Genomic DNA, 20,448 nt, shown 5'->3' with positions numbered 1-20,448 from the left:
AAAGCTCCCCCAGTGTTCTGGTCCCTGAGTGCTTCACCAGCCCTTGATTTTGACCTCCTGAACCACCTATAAAAATCCATGGATTTGCACCTAACTCTGAGCCGGACATAAAGCAGGTGCTCAAGACCGTCTTGAGTAGACCTGATTCTACTCAAGGAAATACTTTGGAAAATACTTAAGGAAAATACTTGGCTGCCCTTTGAGGACAAATAAGTCAACGACACCACCTTTCAAAATAGTTTCTTTCTCCTCATCTTCTAACCCCTTTCTGGAAAATGCAGATAAGAAAAGTCAGCTAGTTCATTGCCATGATGCGATGTCCTTTCTTGGATGTATTTGCAAGTAACCGACATCAAGGAAGAGAAATGGGGAAAGAAATGGGGCTCTCAGGGAGATGAGAAGAAAATTGTTCCTGAGCAATAGGATTTCCAGGAGGACACCTGGTTTGAGATCTACACACATGCTTTTCTATCTTCAAAAGCTAAAGAATGGGCTGCTGAAGCCAAACTATTCAAATGGCTCTGATCTTCTTGTACCAATGAGCTTCGATTTTTAAAAAAATGGCCACTGATGGTAGTTGAATTTTTTTCTCACTTCTGGTGAGCCTGGGACAATCATGACTTCCGCAATGTACACTGGATGATGGTAGCTGCCTTATTAAACAAATGCTAAAAAGTTCCCTTGGTTCAAAGATGTCCAAACATGAGATGGGATTTGATTGTTGATGTGGTGAGGAGTTAGAGGAGAAAAAGGACCTATTTTCAAAATGTTGTCTGTATCTAATAGCATGCCTTGAAGCTGGCTTAAAGCAAACTCAAGAGGCATAGGTGTCTTAAAGAGACACTTAGAAAATGTTATCACAACATTAAGAATTCTTAATAAGACTATTATTTTATTTATTTTAATAAATTTATTTATTTATTTATTTTTGGCTGTGTTGGATCTTCATTGCTGCGCGTGGACTTTCTCTAGCTGTGGCACGCGGGCTTGGTAGTTGTGGCGCAGGGGCCCAGCTGCTCCGCGGCATGTGGGATCCTCCCGAACCAGGGCTCGAACCCATGTCCCCTGCACTGGCAGGCGGACTCCCAACCACTGCGCCACCAGGGAAGTCCAAGACTATTATTTTGTGTTTCCTTCCTTTCCTCCTTCCCTCCTCTCTCTCTCTCTCTCTCTCTCTCTCTTTCTCTTTCTGAGGGAGCTATTTGGAGAACCAAGCTCATGATATTAATTACACACTTCATCAAGTTCAATAACACATACATTTATTGAACTACTACTATGTGTTGATCACAGTTCCTACTCAGGGTATTACAGTCCTGATAAAGAATTAGATGAAATGACTGTTGTTCAAGGCAGAGGGAATGTCCATCCTAGAGACTCACCTGCCACTGGAGCAGCCTCATTATACTGGTCTTGGGAGAAACCTTGCTTCCTACGCATTTATCAGAGCAGATGAGGCCAATAAACATTAAGTGCTAGAATCAGAGGAGTGTTGATTAAAAATGCAATGGGCTCCCAACTCTCTTCATTATAAATTCTCAGTGTATTAGCAAAGATGCTCATCCCATTTGGATACTTGCTATTTCCTCATTCATTCAGTTATCAAACATTGATTGAGTGCCTACTGTTTTCTTAGCACTGTGATAGGTAATGGAGATACAAAGATGAGTATTTCAAGGGGCTTACAGTCTAACAAGTAGATTTGTAAGTCAATGTCTGAAAATGTCACAGGTGCACTTATGGAAGTTTGTACAGAGCACAGGGGAACATAAAGAGGGTGAGGTTAATTCTATTGGAAAGAGGTAAAAAATGCTTTCATAGAACAGTTCACCCTTGAACTAACTCTAGAAATAGGAGTAGATATTTTATTCGCAGATGGAGATGATGGTTGAGGGATGGGTGTGCAGAAAGGGATGAGATTCTAGGCATCAAAGCCACCACTACCTTCACTGATGAGAAAGCCCCTGTAGTGTCCAGGGAACCGATTCTCACAGTGGTTACGGGGCACCATAGGGGGAGGACACTACAGACGTCTGACCTTGGGCCAGACCACAGCAGGTTTCTGTGTCAGGGGAAGGAGTTTGATTCTTTTTCCTGTAGGCCCAAGGGGTGCTTCTAGGTGGTAAGCACCTCCTCTCTCCATCCTGCATCTCATGAACTCCCAACCCCAGGAGATACAAGAAAGGTCACTCACCTTGTGCCGGGGCAGCCAGTGCAGTCTTCCTGGGTTGGCCCCCGGCACTTGGCACACAAGGCTTCACAGATCTGGCAGAGGCCGTGCTCGTCAATGTATTCTCCTGGGGAACAAAATCTAGTTGTTTATCTCATTTCTGCATGGCAGTGCTGTCTGGGCTGTCAGTCTGAGAGCAGCCAGATCCCTCTGTGGCTGCCCAAAACTGATGGAGACAACACAGAGAGAGGAGACCTTGAATGGCTTCAGCAGCCAGTCTGCTCTTCACCCAAGGGCCCCGGAAGTTGGAACCTCAAAAAGTTATGAGGCAATGACATAATTTTGGATCTAGTCAACATGTGTTACAGATTTTATAAGTAGGGAGAGGCCAGGGTGGGGGGGCGGGCATCCCATAGGACCCCTTTACTGAGCTCCTACTATCTTCCCGTTAAAACCTGAGGGCTTCTGGCCCACGAAGAGCCCAGTTATAATCTTGGTTGAAGTCAAGCCACAGGTAGGACCCACCCAGATCTTGTCCCACCGCTCTGGGGGGGATTGTGGTTACTAGTCAAAAATGGGAATTGAATGTTGGCTGACATTGGACAGATGTGAGCTGCATCTCACCCTGAAAGAGTAACAATAAAGAGATAGCCAGAGAATTCTTCATTGACTTAGAAAGTTTATCTCTCCCAAGGAAAGACCCAGATGAGGCCTTTCCACATGAACTTTCCATGAAGCAAGTTCAGCCTCACAAACTTGTGAACATTTAAAAAATTTCTCCCATGGCAAAGGTGGTGGAGAGAGGCCAACCTCATTGCAGGTGATTACCTCATGATGGGTGTCTATTCATTGAATTCAACCCTCTATTCACACTACACTCATCCTCTTCTGACATTGTCTTAAAAAAAAAAAAGTCAAAAAGTGTCTTCAGTCTGATCCAAAGAGCCACTTTGTGTGATTTGGAAACTGATCGTGCCCAGAAAATATAGGTTCAGATTTCAGTAGAGTCACAACCTTCACTTGCCTCCCACTTCAGCCCCAACTTTCACAGCCCCTAAGCCTGTCTGAACATTGTTCATCTGAGATCCAGCCAGAAGAGTGAGGGAGCAAGACTCACCCTCGGTTTGATTGAGGGATCTTAAGCAGACTCCAAGATTCACGGCCTGATTTATTGTAGTTGCCTTGCAAAAAGCCCTGGAAACTTGGACCTAACTGGTGAGGAGTGGAGGGAAGTCTACCCCTCTGCCTTTTCCCAAAGCTTTACTGAACTAGCAGAGTTGGGTAAGGTAAACCTTACTTACATAAATCTTCCACTTGCTAGCACTAAACCACAAAAGTGAAAATGAAGAGGCAACCAGAGTTTGCCCTTACATGGCAGAAAAAGCCTTTCACAGAGAGTTACTCTATTGGTTTTGTTAACTAATGGGGAAAAGTACATACTCAGAGCAATGCAAGCATCTAACAGTGGCACACGCTGCACATCTTGGACTCTGTTCTTCTGTGCCTTCTAATAGTTGCCAAGGTACAGTGTGGACCAGAAATCTGATACATAACCTTCAGAATGGGACTGTGGCTCTTAGCCCAGGACTGACTCCCAGAAGTCCTAGCCCCTAAAGAGTGAGGAACAAGAGGGGCAAAGAATGTAAATGCGCAGGTTGTTCACTGCGCAAGGTGCCTTCTCAAATGGTCAAGTGGAGGTGGAAATCCCCCGCCATGTTCATCCCACCAAGCTGGACAGCCTCTGCCTCTGTAAGGGGCACCTTTTACTAATTCACGCAAAGGTGTTAGACTGGACTAGGTGTACTCTTGGTAATCAGCAGTCCTGAGGCAGAAAAAAGCTGGGGCTTCTGTCTAGTAGGAGTGGTGACTTCAAGATGTGACTGTCTCACTCAACACAGGCATTATAGTTCTGCAGCCTTCTTTTTTATTTTTTCAGGCTCCCCCATTCCCCTCTTAATTGTTGCCCTTGCTGAAATCTCTTCCACTTTTGTTGTGCAAGGCACAACCAATGGAGCAGTCATCAGTCCAGGCATCAGCCAGATAAAGAGCAGAGGATCCAGGGTGGACCAAGTAAGAAGATGTAGATCATGCCTACATGGCTGATGAAAACAATTTGTGTTTACAGAGTTAGATGACAGCTATGTGTCTTTCACAAGATGTGTGCTGAGTGGAACAGGAATGGGGGAGGGTTACAGAGGCTCCTAAACCCAAAGAAAGTGTATTCTAGAGAAATGTAGGATCATAGAGAGCACAGCTCACTCACTCATTCATTCACTCATTCATTCCATGATATTTTCTGAACATCTATATGCCAGGTACTAGGTGAGATTTAGAGATAGAAATTAAATAGGCCCTGTTCTTGGCTTCTCAAAGAGTTTTGAGTAGAATGATTTTTAAGAGATAGTTATAATCCAAATGCTGGCCACATGTCTTTGACCTCTTGGACAGTCTAAGTTAAAGTCTGAAACAAAGAACAAGGGCATACGCTGGACTCTGCTAGACCTAGAGGCAAAGGCCATTCCTTTGCCTTGGCATCCATGCCTATAGGAACTGAGACAGTGGTTTGGGTCTCCCAACTCCTGATAGCCATCCACCTTAATCTTCACGATATATTAGAGTCAATGCTAGGGTAGGATTTTAAACTAAATATACCTTGCTCTGCTAAATCAACTGCTATTTAGATGGTTCTGCGAGTTATCCTACATCTACGCCCAAAGTCTCCTTTGTAATTACAGATGATGCATGGCTAGGTCAAGCAAGGGTTATTCAGTTATTACTGTGAAAATTTTAAACTCTCCTCTGTATCTGATTTGCCTCCTCATTGGCTTCCGTAAGCCAGTAGGTGGCACTGACAGCTTGGCCTTGTACTTCCTTGATCTGCTCAACTATTATGGCCTCTGTTGGTACTGACAAAGTGCCACCTTAGATATAATCATCACTTGGAATTGCCCCATCTCTGAGATTTCAAGTACCCACTCCAGACACAACCTTCTTAAGCCCCATTATGAGTCTAGCTTACCCAGGTGGTGCCCTAGGCTGCTTGGTCATCCCTTCATTCATCTGTTTAGTTCCCTCTTGCATTCCTCATTTGGGCTAGTCCAACCTTCCCAAGACTCAGTCCCACCATTCTTTCCCCATTCTTTCTCAGAATGTGACCTCACTACCTAATTTTCTGATAAGATACTGAATTTCCCCAGCATCCTTGTTTTCAATGTCAAAATTCCTATCTTCTTGAATGTTCACCTGTCTTCTGTCTCTGAGGAAGTTAGTCTTTTTTCTTGGCCATTCTCAAATCTCCATCTAATGCTCTCAATCTTTCCTCAGGATATTTCTCCACCAGTCTGTCTTTAGTCCTTTCTTCACGTCTCCCACCATCCTCGGATCTATAAAAGTTCTCCCCAACCTAAAACCTTCGGAAGCATTTTTCTTCCCTGATAAGTGACTCTTAAAACATGTCTTTTCCTCCTACCATTTGGAAACAAAATGGAGAAAATCTCATAACCTAGAAGCTTATGTAAGAGAATCAGCGTAAGACAGCTAAACTGTGCATCTCTCTCCAGTCTGCATGCCTCTTAACTTGAGAGCCAACTCTGGCTTTAGAACAGATGAGAATAGAGAAACCTGTCCCGTTTTTCATATTTATGTAGACGTCCAATGAGTTACATAAACAACTGCCCCCAGCCCTTGCAGGCACAAGTGTTCCACTGAACATTTGAAAGCAAAGAAACCAGATTCCAAGGACATAGTCAAGTTGCTTTTTTTTTTTTTTTTTTGGTTGTTGGAGCAGTAAATTCTTGTCATCTGTTTTCATTGCACAATGAAGCTGAATGTTTATGACAGGCGTGATATACAAAATTCTTAGGAAAAATCACTTTAGCACAGACTTCGGGGTCAATATTTTTGTTCTCCTCCTCAGCCTCCAAGCTCTCCCTTCTGGTGTCTTCATCCATTATTATCATGTCCAAATTATCTTTCTCTTGTCATCAAAATCTTTTCATTCCCCTTTTAGTTTCTTTCTCATCCCATCTTATAATAGTTCAAAGGCCACTGAGGCAGTAGGGTCTCATGGGGAGGAATGATGTCTCAGCAGTTGAAGACACAGCTTAAAAATTAATACTTGTAAATTTAAAAGTTTACAAGTATAAGTAAGTGCCTTAGTATGCCTGTTCCACCTCTTGATGACATTGCAGAATGTGTTTGTGTTAACAAGTCTAAGTTATAAATAAACTTTATGAAATCATCCAGAATAGGTAAACATTGATTACATCCTCCGCAGCTACCAAACATGGTTGAGACTCACATAGCAATATTTTTTAGGCTTACATGGCTAGAAGAGCTTCATGTCTCCGGCTGAAATGCTTTGCTTTCTTTGGTACCTTGTAATATTTCTTTATTGATTAGAGTCAAATTTATTGTAATATTTAAGCGAATAAATATATAAGCCAAGTAAACTAATAAACACATAAGTAGATTATGATGTGAGTTTAACACAGCTTTTTAGCAAGGGTGATTAGTAAGAGAAAATAGGAGGGACATTGGATGAGAAATCAGCCATTTGGTTTTCGATCTCGTTATTTCAGTGAGCAACCTTGGGGTACTGAATTATCTGTAGACCTCTGTTTATGTAGACCTCTTATCACTCAGATGCCAGGTATCATAGAAGGTGACTTTCCTGAATGTTTCTACAACCAGAAGTGCTAATCAAATAATACTATCCCTTTGCAAGGATGCCAACAACTAGTTTCCAACTTAAGATACCACTGTGTGCAGACAGTTTTCATGAAAAGAAATCCATATATTTATTACTTTCCACCAGCTACAATAAATGAACAGTAACACTTTCAACCAGTTATACACTAATGAAATAATTCAGTTTTTAAGGCCTCATTAAGTGTGAAGTTTTATAGCAAAGTTCAGAATATGAGGCCATCAACTGAGACTGCAATATCTTCACCTAAAAGTCTACACAATTATTTAACCTTAAAAAGGAAGGAGGGCTTCCCTGGTGGCGCAGTGGTTGAGAATCTGCCTGCCAATGCAGGAGACACGGGTTCGAGCCCTGGTCTGGGAAGATCCCACATGCCACGGAGCAAATGGGCCCGTGAGCCACAATTACTGAGCCTGCGCGTCTGGAGCCTGTGCTCCGCAACAAGAGAGGCCGCGATAGTGAGAGGCCTGCGCACCGCGATGAAGAGTGGCCCTCGCTTGCCGCAACTAGAGAAAGCCCTCGCACAGAAACGAAGATCCAACACAGCCGTAAATAAATAAATAAAGCACACCTCGTATAGTGTAATTAAAAAAGAAAATTGATAAAAAAAAAGGAAGGAAATTCTGACACATGCCACAACAATGATGAAACTTGAAGACATATGCTAAGTGAAATAAACCCGTCACAAAAGGACAAATATTGCATGATTCCATTTATACGTGGTACCTAGAGTAGTCAACTTCAGAGGGACAGAAAGTAAAATGGAGGTTGCCAGGAGCTGGGGGAAGCGGGGAAGTGGGGAGTTATTGCCTAATGGGTACAGAGTTTCAGGTGGGGAAGATGAAAAAGTTCTGGTGATGGATAGTGATAAGGGTTGCACTAGGCTGTGAATGTAATTAATGCTGTAAAACCGTACACTAATAATGGTTAAAATAGTAAATTTTATGTTACATACGATACATTTTGCCACACACACACACACACACACACACACACACACACACACGTCTACACAATGAGTTTATTCCCTAGAAGGGCAAAACTTGATTTTAACTAAAAACCTCAGGATTATCTGCCTTTGGGGATGGGTCCAAAGAGCACCAGCCATCTTGGGGATCCAGTTTGTTAAACTGAGTCTTGGGAGACCTCCTGTGATAATGGAGATACATGAGTAAGTGGATAAAGCTTGTGAAAATGGAGACATCTGGCAGATGGAACACTGTTTTTCCTTTCCATTAGAAGTTACAAAGGCAGAGTGAACATCACGCAGCTCAAAGCAGAGTTCTGTTTCCACAGCCTGGAGGTGTCTGGGGGCTACTGCTTCTCTATCTCGTCCTCTTAGTGATTTCCACTTTTCCTCCCCCACAGGCTTTTCTGATTGACGAGACTTATCCTTCCTGATCCCATTGCTTTTTCATTCTCAGGTGCTAGTGTTCTTCTGTGTGGTTTGTGCAGATGCTGTGAAATGCTACTCTGGCACCCCCATAGGCTGGCACTCCTGCAAAAAGACGGATTGTAAAATGTGGATCCAACACACTCGCAAATGTTTTGTTTCCCTCAGCCTGCGTGCTGTCCGAAGAGCAAGGAATTAAGAGTTGATCCTTTTAGTTTTTCCCTGCTGTTTGGGCCCTGAGCATAGTCAGGCTGCTAAAAAAATGTATCAAAAGTGAAGTCTTGGCCAACACACCTGAGTAGAGTGGTGATGCAGCAATCACACAAGCTCCCATTCACCGACACCTACCATATTACAAATACTGTATGTATTTGTAATATGTAATGTTTAAGCCAGACAACAGCCCCTTTTGTGAATGAGAAACCAAGGCTCAGAGAGATGAAAAATTTTGCATAAATTCACTCAACTAGGTGAGTGACAGAGTTGGGTTGTGACCCAGGTTTGTCTGAGTCTGAGCCATGCTCTTTCTGCAATATTTCCCTGGTACTAATTCATTTCCCCTTTTGGAGTTCCAAGTAGCTTTGCTATTTATAAAAAGAAAGAACTGAGTACATGCCTCCTCTAAACCACTTGGTGAGGTAAGGGTATCAAAAAGGAATTCACTGTGTAAACAAATGAACTTTGAGCTGGCATACTGCACTAAGCAGATTTACTCAATGATTGAATATACCTTCCAAATTTATTTTCTCAGATAAAATGGCCACTATTTATTAAAAGGCAATTCTGCTTATCGAATTGATATTTTACAAGCAGCTTGCTCTGTCCACTAGGCTAGAAGCTTTTAAGAGAAATCCCCCAATTTTTTTTGAATGAATAAAATAATTGGTTGGAACTCTGCAAAGGGATTTTCTATACTTCTTAACTGCTGTCCACAACCAAAATAAACTGCCTCCTCAGAAATAGCTTACAACCAGAATTATAGTAGCCTCTCTCTGGTCCCTCAATTTATATGAAAATCTAGTATAGATGGATTGTTTCCTGTATATCTTCTCAATTAAGAGAATTTTGCACTGTCTTTTTTTTTAGCAAGTTTTTTTAAAAATTTATTTTATTTATTTATTTGGCTGTGCTGGGTCTTCATCCCTGTGCGAGGGCCCTCCCTGATTGCAGCGAGCGGGGGCCACTCTTCATCGCGGTGCGCGGGCCTCTCACCGTCGCGGCCTCTCTTGTTGGGGAGCACGGGCTCCAGATGCGCAGGCTCAGTAGTTGTGGCTCACGGGCCCAGTTGCTCCGCGGCATGTGGGATCCTCCCAGGCCAGGGCTCGAACCCGTGTCCCCTGAACCAGCAGGCAGACCCCCAACCACTGCGCCACCAGGGAAGCCCTGCACTGTCTTTATGTTAGTGAAAAGTCACTCTTTTCCTAGTTAGGGATGCTAAAATTAAAAAGGCACTGAACAGTTGGTTCCAAGATCAGACACAAGAGAAGACAAGAGGCATAAGTGTGATTATTATCTGAATTTAAACAAAATACATTTACAAAGCCTATTGTTGAATGTGTGGTTGAGGGAAGCCATGAGCACTTTCCCGTAAGCAGTGTACAGTGGGTAGGAATCCATTTCTTGCCCATTGGAGGTGTGCAAAGTGTCTTGACGGTCTCTCTAATTAGTGGGCTGTCTGCTCTCCCTGTAAGTGAGCCTAGACTCTCTACAGGTTCTTTTGGGCACTCCATCCCTCTCCTCCTCAGAGGTAAGATTTTATCCCCCAGTGTTCCCACCCTTTGTGCCTGCAGAGGCACTACTCATGGGAGAAACTGTACAGAATGTGCTGTGTTCATGGTGAGGGGATATGTGGGGTTCAATACCCAGCGCTGGAAGTAAGTGATCATAATTTGAGAAAATAACTTGTTTACCTTTTGGAAAACATGGCTCATTACCTGAGGCAGGTCATGCTTGGGAGACACGTACTGAGAAAGTAAGTGACTTGAAAGGACAGGTTGTTGACTAGAGCTTCCCGTCAGCCAGTGAGTGAGCAGGGGAGCTATCAGGCCTTACGGGCTGCATCATTTCCCTTCACTTTGGGGGTGATGAAGATGGCAGGGGAAACTATCAGGAGTGTCGCCCACTGAGCCTTCCTGACACTTTTGAACTAAACGAGGGTCCTAGCATGTGAATCGGTTAAAACCCAAAGTCCTTCCCAAGGAGCTTAATATGATCTAAATGTTTTCTGTGATGGTGGAAGTCCTGAACACAGGCACAAAGATGAGACTTGTTGTCATGTACTTTCATTGCTATGGTTACCCAAAGAGCATCCCTAAATAACCGCTTTTAAAACTTGCTCTTTTTTTTTTTTTTTTTAATGTAAATTGGTGCAGCCACTGTGGAAAACAGCATGGAAGTTTCTCAAAAAACTAAAAATAGAGCTACCATATGACCCCACAATTCCACTCCTAGGTACATATCCAAAAAAAAACCCCAAACACTGATACAAATAGATATATGCACCCCAATGTTCGTAGCAGTGTTATTTACAATTGCCAAGATATGGAAGTAGCCTAAGTGTCTATCAACAGATCAATGGATGAAGAAGGTGTGAGATATATATACATACGTATACACACACACACACACACACACACACACACACACTCACACACACACCAATATATACAATGGAATACTACTCAGCATAAAAAAGAATGAAATTTTGCCATTTGCAGCAACATGGATGGACTTGGAGGGCATTATGCTAAGTGAAATAAGTTGGACAAAGAAAGACATGTACTGTATGATATCTCTTATATGTGGAATCTAAAAAAATATAACAAACTAGTGAATATAACAAAAAAGAAACAGACTCACAGATACAGAGAACAAACTAGTGGTTACCAGTGGTGGGAGGAGGGGCAATATAGGGGTTGGGGAGTGGGAGATACAAACTATTGGGTGTAAGATAGGCTCCAGGATGTATTGCACAACATGGGGAATATAGCCAATATTTTGTAATAACTGTAAATGGAAAGTAACCTTCAAAAATTGTATAAAAATTTTAGAAAATTAAAATTAAAAAATTAAGTTAACAAATGTAAAACAAAACAAAACAAAAACAACTCTTGCTCTTAAACCCTTCAAGGCACCACTGCTGTCCCTTCCCCAACTCCAGTGCCCATGGGAGGGAACATCCTCAAATTACCCTCCTTCTCTTGCTCTGCATCAACACATCCAAAGTGCTGTCTTTGTCTTTCCTCGCCCTTCCTTAGTCTTTCCTCAAGCCCTGCCTGCTGGTGCTAAGTTGCAGCCTAACTGCTAATTAAGAGAAAGAGAATCTCCTGGAAAGGGAAAGAAGTTGCCTTCCAAGGCCTGGGGCTCCACCTGCACCTGAGCTGGTAACTGGCAATTTAGTCTTTCATTGGGTCATCATTAATGCTCTGCATCCTCGGGCAGGGGATGCTGCCTTCTAAGAGATGGTTTGGTTTGTCTGGTGACAAGTCTGAATGGAGCATGGCACCCAGAACACCTCAGTCCCTTAATGACTAGGGAAGCATTTGATGAGTCAGGCTGCCATATTTTTTTTTGTGTTTGTTTTGAATTTTATTTTATTTATTTTTTATACAGCAGGTTCTTATTAGTTATCTGTTTTATACATATTAGTGTATATACGTCAATCCCAATCTCCCAATTCATAGGGCTAGGCTGCCATATGTTTTGTTGAGAGTGACCAAGTTGTGCTTTTGAAAAGACTCAAGTGTGGAAATAAAGCAGGGAACCAAAGTTTGCTGTGTGCCTACAGTGGAGTGCCAGCGTGGTAGGAAGCACTGTTTTGGATAAATGCACAAATTTTGGAGTCATCCCCACCTGGGTTTGATTTTGGCTTCCTTCTCCAGCTGCCTGACATTAATCAAGTCACATATTTCCCTGACATTCCTCTTCTGTGTACTGTGGATAATATTTTCTTTCTCACAGAATGTGGTGGGGATCAAGTGAGAAAACAGACCTGAAAGCACCTCTCACGGTGGATGACAGAATGGTAGTTGTAATTATCAGGTACTTTGAACATGTTCCCTCATTAAGCCTCAAGTTAATAAGGTAGGGTAGGGGCTATCATCTTCATTTGACCCAATAAGGAATTCAAGCGTCAAAATATGATCTCTCTAAACATCACTCAAACCCTGGGCTCATTGGATCCCAAATTGTGCCTTTTCCACCACCACCACCCCGAAGGGGATTCAAAGAATGTACTGGCTGCACAGGTCGTTGGCAATGAGGCAAATTAATGACCCTGGAGATGGAGAACTATGACCTCTCAAAGCAATTCAGCTGCACGACGCAACCCACGCACACAAGGTCATTTCCATACGTAATTAGCAGCCCCTGGGAGCCAGCCTCCCTCGACCAGAGCAAAGCCAGCTTTCCCTGCGCGTAGCTGTGGAAAATTCCGGAGCTATGGCTGTGCCCTTCTCAGGCTGCTGAGGTAGAAGTTTGGGAAGGCACACAGGCTTCTCCCGAGAAGCAGCGTTTCACCAGCTCGGGTTCAGAGCACGGGATTCTGGGCCCCGCGGTGGCGTAGACGCTACGCTCGGACGACCGGCTTCTCCTTTAGGTGAGTGGCCCGGAACGGACTTAGCTTCCTTCCTCGGCTGCTAGACTTAGCTTCCTTCCTTGGCTGCTATCAGGATAAATTGCAGAGTTTCCTCTCTGTCTCAGTGACGGTGGCACACACGAGCAGCTGACCGTGGCAGCGGGCGCAGGGTTGCATGTCGTGAGTGTGGCTGTGTTCTGTGTATGGGCGGGGGAGTTCGTGCTGAGAGGGGAGAGGCCTCAGGAGCCCTGGGCGTCGGAGACGGAGTCTCAAGTGTTTCCCTGCCTACCAGCCTCCTTGCGCATGGTTTGTGTCCGATTAGAGCTTTAGGCTCTGTCCAGAGCGTGAGATCCAGGTCTAGGACCTCCTCTGGCACCACCGCAGAGTGCCTGCGCCTCCCACCCCCCTTCAGGCTTCCTCTCTTTCCCACTGAGCCCTTGGATAAGCGAGTGCTGTCCTCTCCCCGCTCAGAGACGGGAGAGGCAGGAACAGGTGAGGTGCTTGTGCCTGGAGCTGGCTGTCCTAGACGTGAATCCCAGGGTTCTCTTGGGCTTCCCGTGTAAACTTGCACAAGTGATGTAACCTCTCCTCGCCTGGGCCCGACCTCCACCCTTCACAGCTGAGCCCACCTCCAGCCGACCCTCAGGGTCTCCCCGGGGGCCACTGCATCTTCCTGCTCTAGTTACATCACTGTCCTGGGGGAGGGGAGGGGCCCTTCAGCATCATTTCTAGGGAACAGACCCCACGTTCGGGCATCCTGGACCTTTAGAGACTAGCCTCCAGCTTAGGCTTGCGGCCACCAGGCGGTGAGGTAGGGCTCGGTGTCCAGGACTCGGGAAGCCTGACGCTCCCTGGAAACTCGCTGTGATCCCCACAGGCAGAGCTGGTGAGTCAGGCTCTCCTCCCCTTCCCAAACTCCCTCTGGCGGCTGTCTGACCTTCTTTGACTCCTTTTTGCTTTCAAGGCTGCTCTTGATATTCGTCTTAACCAGATTTTACACGGTGTGATGTGCCTGAGGCCCCAAGCCCTCCTGAAGATGGAGAGGGCTGGTCCCTGTCTCTGCTGGGCACAGTTTGCCAAAATGGGCAGGGATGGGCTGTGGAAAAGCTGCCCACGGGGCTCGGGGAGCTTGAATGGTTTTTTGCTTATGCAATCGTTGAGCTTGACTTAGGTTGTAATTTCCTAAAGATGAATTTGTAAGAAGCCAACATTTTCTGTGGGATAAAAACAAGCACTTAACTACAGTAGCACAAATGATGGGCAGGCAAAAGGAGCAGAGGCAGGAGAAAAATGTGTGTAGTTTGGGGATTAGAAGTCCGGGCCCTGGCCTGGAGATAAGGGGACCTTTTCTGGGACAGCTGGGTGCTTCCGCAGTGCTTCCACATTTATTTAATTCTCAGAGCCAGCTTATGGAGGTGAGCACTGCTGTCATTTTAAAGAGGAAACTGAGGCTCAGGAAATTTAAGTAATCTGTCCAATTTCACTGAATTAGTGCTAATCCAAATAGCTGACACTTATTCACTGATGGCGTATGCTAGGAATTGTCCTGAGTGCTTTGTGTGTATTAGCTCAGTCCTTACAGTAATAACCCCATGGGGAAAGGAGGGCTCTGTGTACAGCTGTTTTTTTTTTTTTTTTTTTAATCATCCTCATTTTTCTGTTGAGAAAGTTGAGGCAATGAGATATGAAGGGACCTATTACAGTCACCCAGCTGGGACTTAAACCCAGGAGGTCAGATTCCGAACTCTGCTCCTTTCACCCTGGTTTTGTAGCACTCATTTTCCCAGAAGATATTGGAGATGGGGTTGATCCCAGGCCCTGTTGACTTCAGATGTTGTGTGCCCCTTCTACTACACTGGAAATTCAAGTAATTGGTGGGCTGTGTGTGCGTGTGAATGTATATGGGGATGAGTTCAAAATATGCAGCCCTAGACATCTCAATCATGCAACCTGTACTATTGCTTGCCTAACATTTTCTGGAGGCTATTTGAAAAGAAGGCTTAATGTCTACCCTTCATGAGACAGGCAGAATCAGCTCACATAAAATACCAAGAACATCAGCCAATGTAGAATAAGTGTTCAAAACCTAATGGTTGCCCAGGGCAGCTTGTTCCTGTTGTACCCCTCCCTGAGGACAGGACCATTTCTTGTTCAGTTTTAGGTCCTCATGGCTTCACTGCCTGAGTAGAAGATTGTTCCTAGACTTGTTTTGTGTTTTTTGGGGAGATATTCATTAAATATTTATTTGTTGTACTGAAATAAGATTGACTTGGGCCTCAAAAAAATGGATGTGGCTAGGTGGGGAGGGCGGGGGGGAAAGTGGAGCATATTTCAGGAGGGGAACACAGAAAGCAAAGGACTGGGGAGCTGGACTAGGCATGATGTCTCTGTGACTCAGGCAAATGTTTGGATTGACTGAAGCAGAAACTGAGTTTGGATAGAGGATATAGATCATGGAACATCAGGCAGAGGTATATCGAATGGGTGTGGTTGGCTAAAGCGAGCCAAGGAAGATTTAGGAAGAATGTCACTGATGAGAACAACTTTGGTGGATGATCACCCTGGTCAGGGGAGACTGGCTGAATTGGGGGGACAGCCTGAAAAGTCAGCTAGCAGATGGCTTCAGAAAGCCAGGAGTGAGGGAATTGGAGCTATTGCAAACCAAATCATCGAGAAAACAGAGTCACAGGATCTCAGGGAGAGGGGGATTTTGGAACTTATCTAGGGATCAGGCTTAATTGTCTCAATGGTTTCTAGCTCAGTGACTGCCCAGTATTTGAGTAAAAACTAAAAGGGATGGAGAACTCATTATCTCCTCTTCCAATTTTGGAAAGCCCTGTAGAAATGTCTTTGTAGTTAGTAGGCCAAAATGGCCTCCGAGTAAATTTTATACATTGGTCATTTCGAAAGAAGAAATAGCTGTTATGAAAAAAAGAAAAGCATGATATTTATGAGAATAGTGAAAGGAGTCAAGATTTGAGTCCAAGGCTCAGGCATGCGTGGCTTTGAGCAAGTCGGGTAAACGCTGAGTTTTATTTACTTCTGTGACAGTGGGGATGGAACACGTCCTGCCTCGTTCTCTGGTCTGTTTGGAGGACCAAATGATACGCCTTGTGACAATGTTTTGGAAACTTCAAAATGCCTTATAAAGGAGGGGAAGATAAGATGATTAATGCTCCACAGGCGGGAATATAGTACAGTTTAGTGACATAGAAAGCTGGATCCAAATTCTTACTCCACCACTTTCTAGCTGTGTGATTTGGGGCTCCATCTCTAACCCTCATTTCCATAGCTGCAAAATGGAATAAAAATAGTCAACTTTAGAAAGTTGTTGTAACAACTAAATTTAATAAAGGACTTAGCACAGAGTCTGCTTGACATATAATAAGCAACAAATAAATACAGTTACTGTTATTATTGATAAATGATGACTCCTGCATACAGGAGATGGGTCGAGACCAAGGAATCAAATCCATGGACTTGAACTTGAGGGATTAAAGGAATGATGGTAGCATTGACAGGGCCTGAGAATGTGAGGGAAGCTGGTTGGGATGAACTGGCAGATGTTTTGAAAATGCACGACTCCTGGCATGGCTCTGTGTGTTTATACAGATGCCTCGGGCAGGATTTTGACAGTGGCTGTTTTTTGGGTCTGCTCAACATCGAGCGGCTGTGTTCTCTCTCTGACACAAGTATAACAAGAGTTGATGGAGTAAAATATAGTGCAGGAGTTCACAGCCCATTCTGCCGAGTGCCATCCATAAACAATCAGGAGCTCGATGCATTGTTACCAGATAGAGTGTCAGGTTTAGATGCCAGGATGGTGAAAGAAATGTCATCGCCTACACATTCCGGTGGAGGGGCTGTCCTGTTCTTGGCCAGGATGGCTGTTTGGCAGAAAAGTCAAGCATCTGTAGACACTCTAATGTACAAACCCATGCAGAAGGAAGGTCAGTTGTTACAAGGGCTCCGATCACAATGATTGCAGCAGCTTACTTGGATTTTGTGCCCATCCGAAAAGATGCTTTTCAATGAGTAATGAGTCTCAGGTAAATGATGAACAAGCATTAGCAGGTTAAAGGCTCATCATTATAGCAGAGGCAATGCTTGTGGAAGGTGCAGTGAGGAGTGTCCTTGTACCAAACAGGCTAAGTGCCTGGGAAGGTAAGAGTATGAGTTTGATATTATTTGTGTTCAGGAGAGAGAGCACTTCGGAAAGCCTACATCTCAAGAAAGTTTCTTCAGTTGACTGTCAGGCAAGATGATGTCCACCCAGGAGATCCCTTTTTTACAGATGAAAAAGCTGACAATGAGAGTTTACCCAGCTCTCCCCAAATCACACAGTTTGTCTGTTCCCTCTCCATATTCAGCTATGTTGAGGGGGAAAGATAATCATTTAGGGAAATTGTAGAGAGAAATAAAGGCAAAGCAACACCCAGAGATGAGAGAAGCCATGCTTTCTCTAGGTTGGCAAGGGACTTGATACCAGAAGGTTGTTGACGGTAACATTCAACTTATCTCACATGGTAAACTTCTAGTTATTTATCTTGGAATTTCTCCTGCTTCCTTGTCTTCAAACATCTTCTATAAAGTAGAGATTCCTAAATAGCTTTTCCTCGTCCAGATCTGTCTCCTGAGTTCAATAATCCTATATCCATTTGCCCACAGACTCTACACCTGGACACTTCACAGGTATTTCCAACCCAAAATGTCCAACAAGACTTAGCATCTCACCCCAGTACCTACATCCTTCCTATACTCACTACGTAGGTGAGTGCCGCCACCCTCCGATCGGGAAAGCCAGTACGGGGAACCGATGCTCAACCCCACCCTTCCCCACATTTGATCCCTCACAATCTCTCGGGTCCATCTCCAGCACCACCACAGGACTTCTCACCCAATCTTTCCTATCCCATGTAATAGATTTAACTTCCTAATTGGTCTCTGGGACTCATTATCTGCTCTGCCCACCTCACCCCTGTTCTGTCTACTCTAACCAGAATGGTCTTCCTCAGATGTAAATTTGATACTGCTCTTCTACCTGAAGTCTTCCAGTGCTGTTCCCTCAATACAGAATAAAGCTCCAAAGAAGGATATCCATGAGCCTTCAAATTTTGGCCCTTGCCTCCACTGCTGGCCTCATCCCCTGCTGCTCTCCCTGTGAACTGTAGCAGACTTTTTTGGTGCCCTGCACACATCCTGTGGCCACATCAATGTGTGGAAACCAACTTCCAGGGGAGAGTATCTGCTTGTATCAGTGCAAGGCTTTCTCCAGTGCAGGAAGGCTGCTCTGTCCGGTGCACGTGGCAGGCCAGGAGAACCAGGGAACTGACCCCGGAGTTTTCCTCAACCAGTGCCAGGGATTTGGTGTATAAAGATCATGATTCCATTGTCCCTCCAGTGAGATAACTCTGAGGCCTGTGATCTATACCATTTTCCAGAGTTTTCCCACAGGACTGAGCTTCAGCCTCTCTCCTGGATCTCTATTTGCCAAGTGATAAATTGGTCAAAACATTTTGGAAAATAAATTGACGTGTTTGGAATTAGGAATGCAAAAAAGAGTCACCTGATAGCTGATAGCTCCATGGAAATGTATGCATTCATTCATTTAAAATAATTATTAAGCAACTACTACGCGCCAGGCACACTTCCAGGAATTTGGGATACAACGGTAGGCAAAACACAAGTCTCTTCCCTGGTGAAGCACAGGAGATAGAGTGTACATCACAAATACAACAAAGTAGTAAATTTTGTATGGTTAGAAGCTAATCAATGCTATGGACCATAAAAAGGAACGAAATTGGGTCATTTGTAGACACGTGGATGGACCTAGAGACTGTCATACAGAGTGAAGTAAGTCAGAAAGAAAAACAAATATCGTATATTAACGCATGTATGTGGAATCTGGAAAAATGGTATAGATGATCCTATTTGCAAAGCAGAAATAGAGACACATACGTAGAGAACAAATGTATGGATACCAAGGGGGAAAGGGTGGGGGGTGGTGGGAGGAATTGGGAGATTGTGATTGACACGTATACACTATTGCTACTGTGTATAAAATAGATAACTAATGAGAACATACGGTATAGCACAGGGAACTCTACTTGATGCACTGTGGTGACCTGACTGGGAAGGAAGTTCAAAAGGGAGGGGATATATGTATTGATATACGTATGGTTGATTCACTTTGCTGTACAGTAGAAACTAACAACATTGTAAAGCAACTATACTCCAATAAAAGTTAATTAAAAAAAAGAAGCTAATCAACTCTATGGGAAAAACAAGGCAAAGGGGGCAAGCAAATCAGAGCATGCTGGCGAGAGGCAGTGGCAGAGATGCAGGTTGCAAATGGAATGTAATGAGATCCAGAAACAACAGCTATAGAACCCGAGAAGTGAGTGTGTGCATTAGGCGGGAGTTGTTCTGAAAGCTAGTTGACAAGGTTAATTACCAACATGCAGTACGGTAATTTTGGTTCCAGTAGGCTAGACATTTGTGCTTCAGAGTACACCAGCCCTATTCTATCTAGGCTTGTAATATCCTTTGTTAAAAATGACTGCTTTCCTAGACATGTGGTCCCCAGGCAGAATGCCAGCTGTGCGTCCAATTTTTTAATGCAAAATGTCTTTCCAGCACAGAAATGTACTGCCAGTATATTGAAGTTCACGGAGAGAATGATACTGGTTGACAAAAGCATATTAGGGAGGGGTGTTACGTTTCAGGCGGTAAAGTGGAGGGACGGAGCAGACTGGGGACCATGCATCCAGGAGAGCAGGCGTTCTCAACTAAATTCACATCACAATTTTCATCAACCCACTTTTCAGAAAAACCACCCAGGTTAGAAAAAAATATTGCATGAGCAATCAGAATTACTGTGGTCTACCTAAGGCACTAATAGTTAATATAGCAAATCTATTTTTTGGACATTCTCATAAAAAGAACCATAAAGAGTACGGGGGGTAAATGGGATCCAGGGGGTATAAGGATATTTTTAAGAGCAAGTGCTTTAAAAATGAGATTGACAGGGAGTCTAAGGGAGATGATGGCTTACTATATCAGGAGGCTCTAAAAGTAAAATTCTGAAAGTATAAATCACAAAGGGTCTCAATGAAAGGCAGGAGGCGCTTAAAGAAACCAGTACCTTGGAGGTGATGGATATGTTTATTACCTTGAATGTGGTGACGGTGTCATGGGTGTATGTATATGCCCAAACTCATCAAATTGTATACATTAAATAAGTGTAGGTTTTTTGTATATCAGTTATATGTCAATAAAACTATTTTAAAAAGTTAAAAAAAAAAAAAAAAAAAAGAAACCAGTACCACTTCACAGAGAACTCTGCCAAGTTTGATGTTTAAATATGAATAAGGGGGCCAGAGCTTTCAGGATTTCCTGTTTGGAGCCCTGGATCGCTGTGGGGGATGGGATATTGAGGAAGGGCTGCTTAAACTCTTCAGTGGCTCCCTGGAGCACATGATGCAATCCAAATCACTTATAGGGCACGTAGGACCATTCACAACTGGACCCCGGTCTGCACTGTTAGCTCATCTCTCACACTGCACCCCAGCGTCTCCAACCCACGACTCCAAGCGGGAGAA

At 44.0% G+C, this 20,448-nt stretch overlaps 1 protein-coding gene and 1 long non-coding RNA gene across 10 annotated transcripts in view; one reads left to right on the top strand and one right to left on the bottom strand.

Annotated features, from left to right (window-relative positions):
• The window catches only part of PCSK5 (proprotein convertase subtilisin/kexin type 5), a 465,151-nt gene that overhangs the window by 99,755 nt on the left and 344,948 nt on the right, over positions 1-20,448 (bottom strand). For all 8 annotated transcript variants that reach the window (XM_082401326.1, XM_082401328.1, XM_082401327.1 and 5 more), the window contains one exon: positions 2,195-2,297. In XM_082401326.1, the coding sequence (XP_082257452.1) occupies positions 2,195-2,297 (103 nt within the window). The remainder of the gene's footprint in view (positions 1-2,194; positions 2,298-20,448) is intronic.
• The window catches only part of LOC309633131, a 99,449-nt gene continuing 88,662 nt past the window's right edge, over positions 9,662-20,448 (top strand). For both annotated transcript variants that reach the window (XR_014247329.1, XR_014247330.1), the window contains exon 1: positions 9,662-12,868. This is a non-coding gene — a long non-coding RNA (uncharacterized lncRNA). The remainder of the gene's footprint in view (positions 12,869-20,448) is intronic.

Source organism: Balaenoptera borealis, assembly GCF_965194805.1.
Source record: "Balaenoptera borealis genome assembly, chromosome: 8".
Lineage (NCBI taxonomy): Eukaryota > Metazoa > Chordata > Mammalia > Artiodactyla > Balaenopteridae > Balaenoptera > Balaenoptera borealis.
The sequence above is the reverse complement of the archived record's forward strand: the minus strand, read 5'-3'. Positions and strand labels throughout refer to the sequence as shown.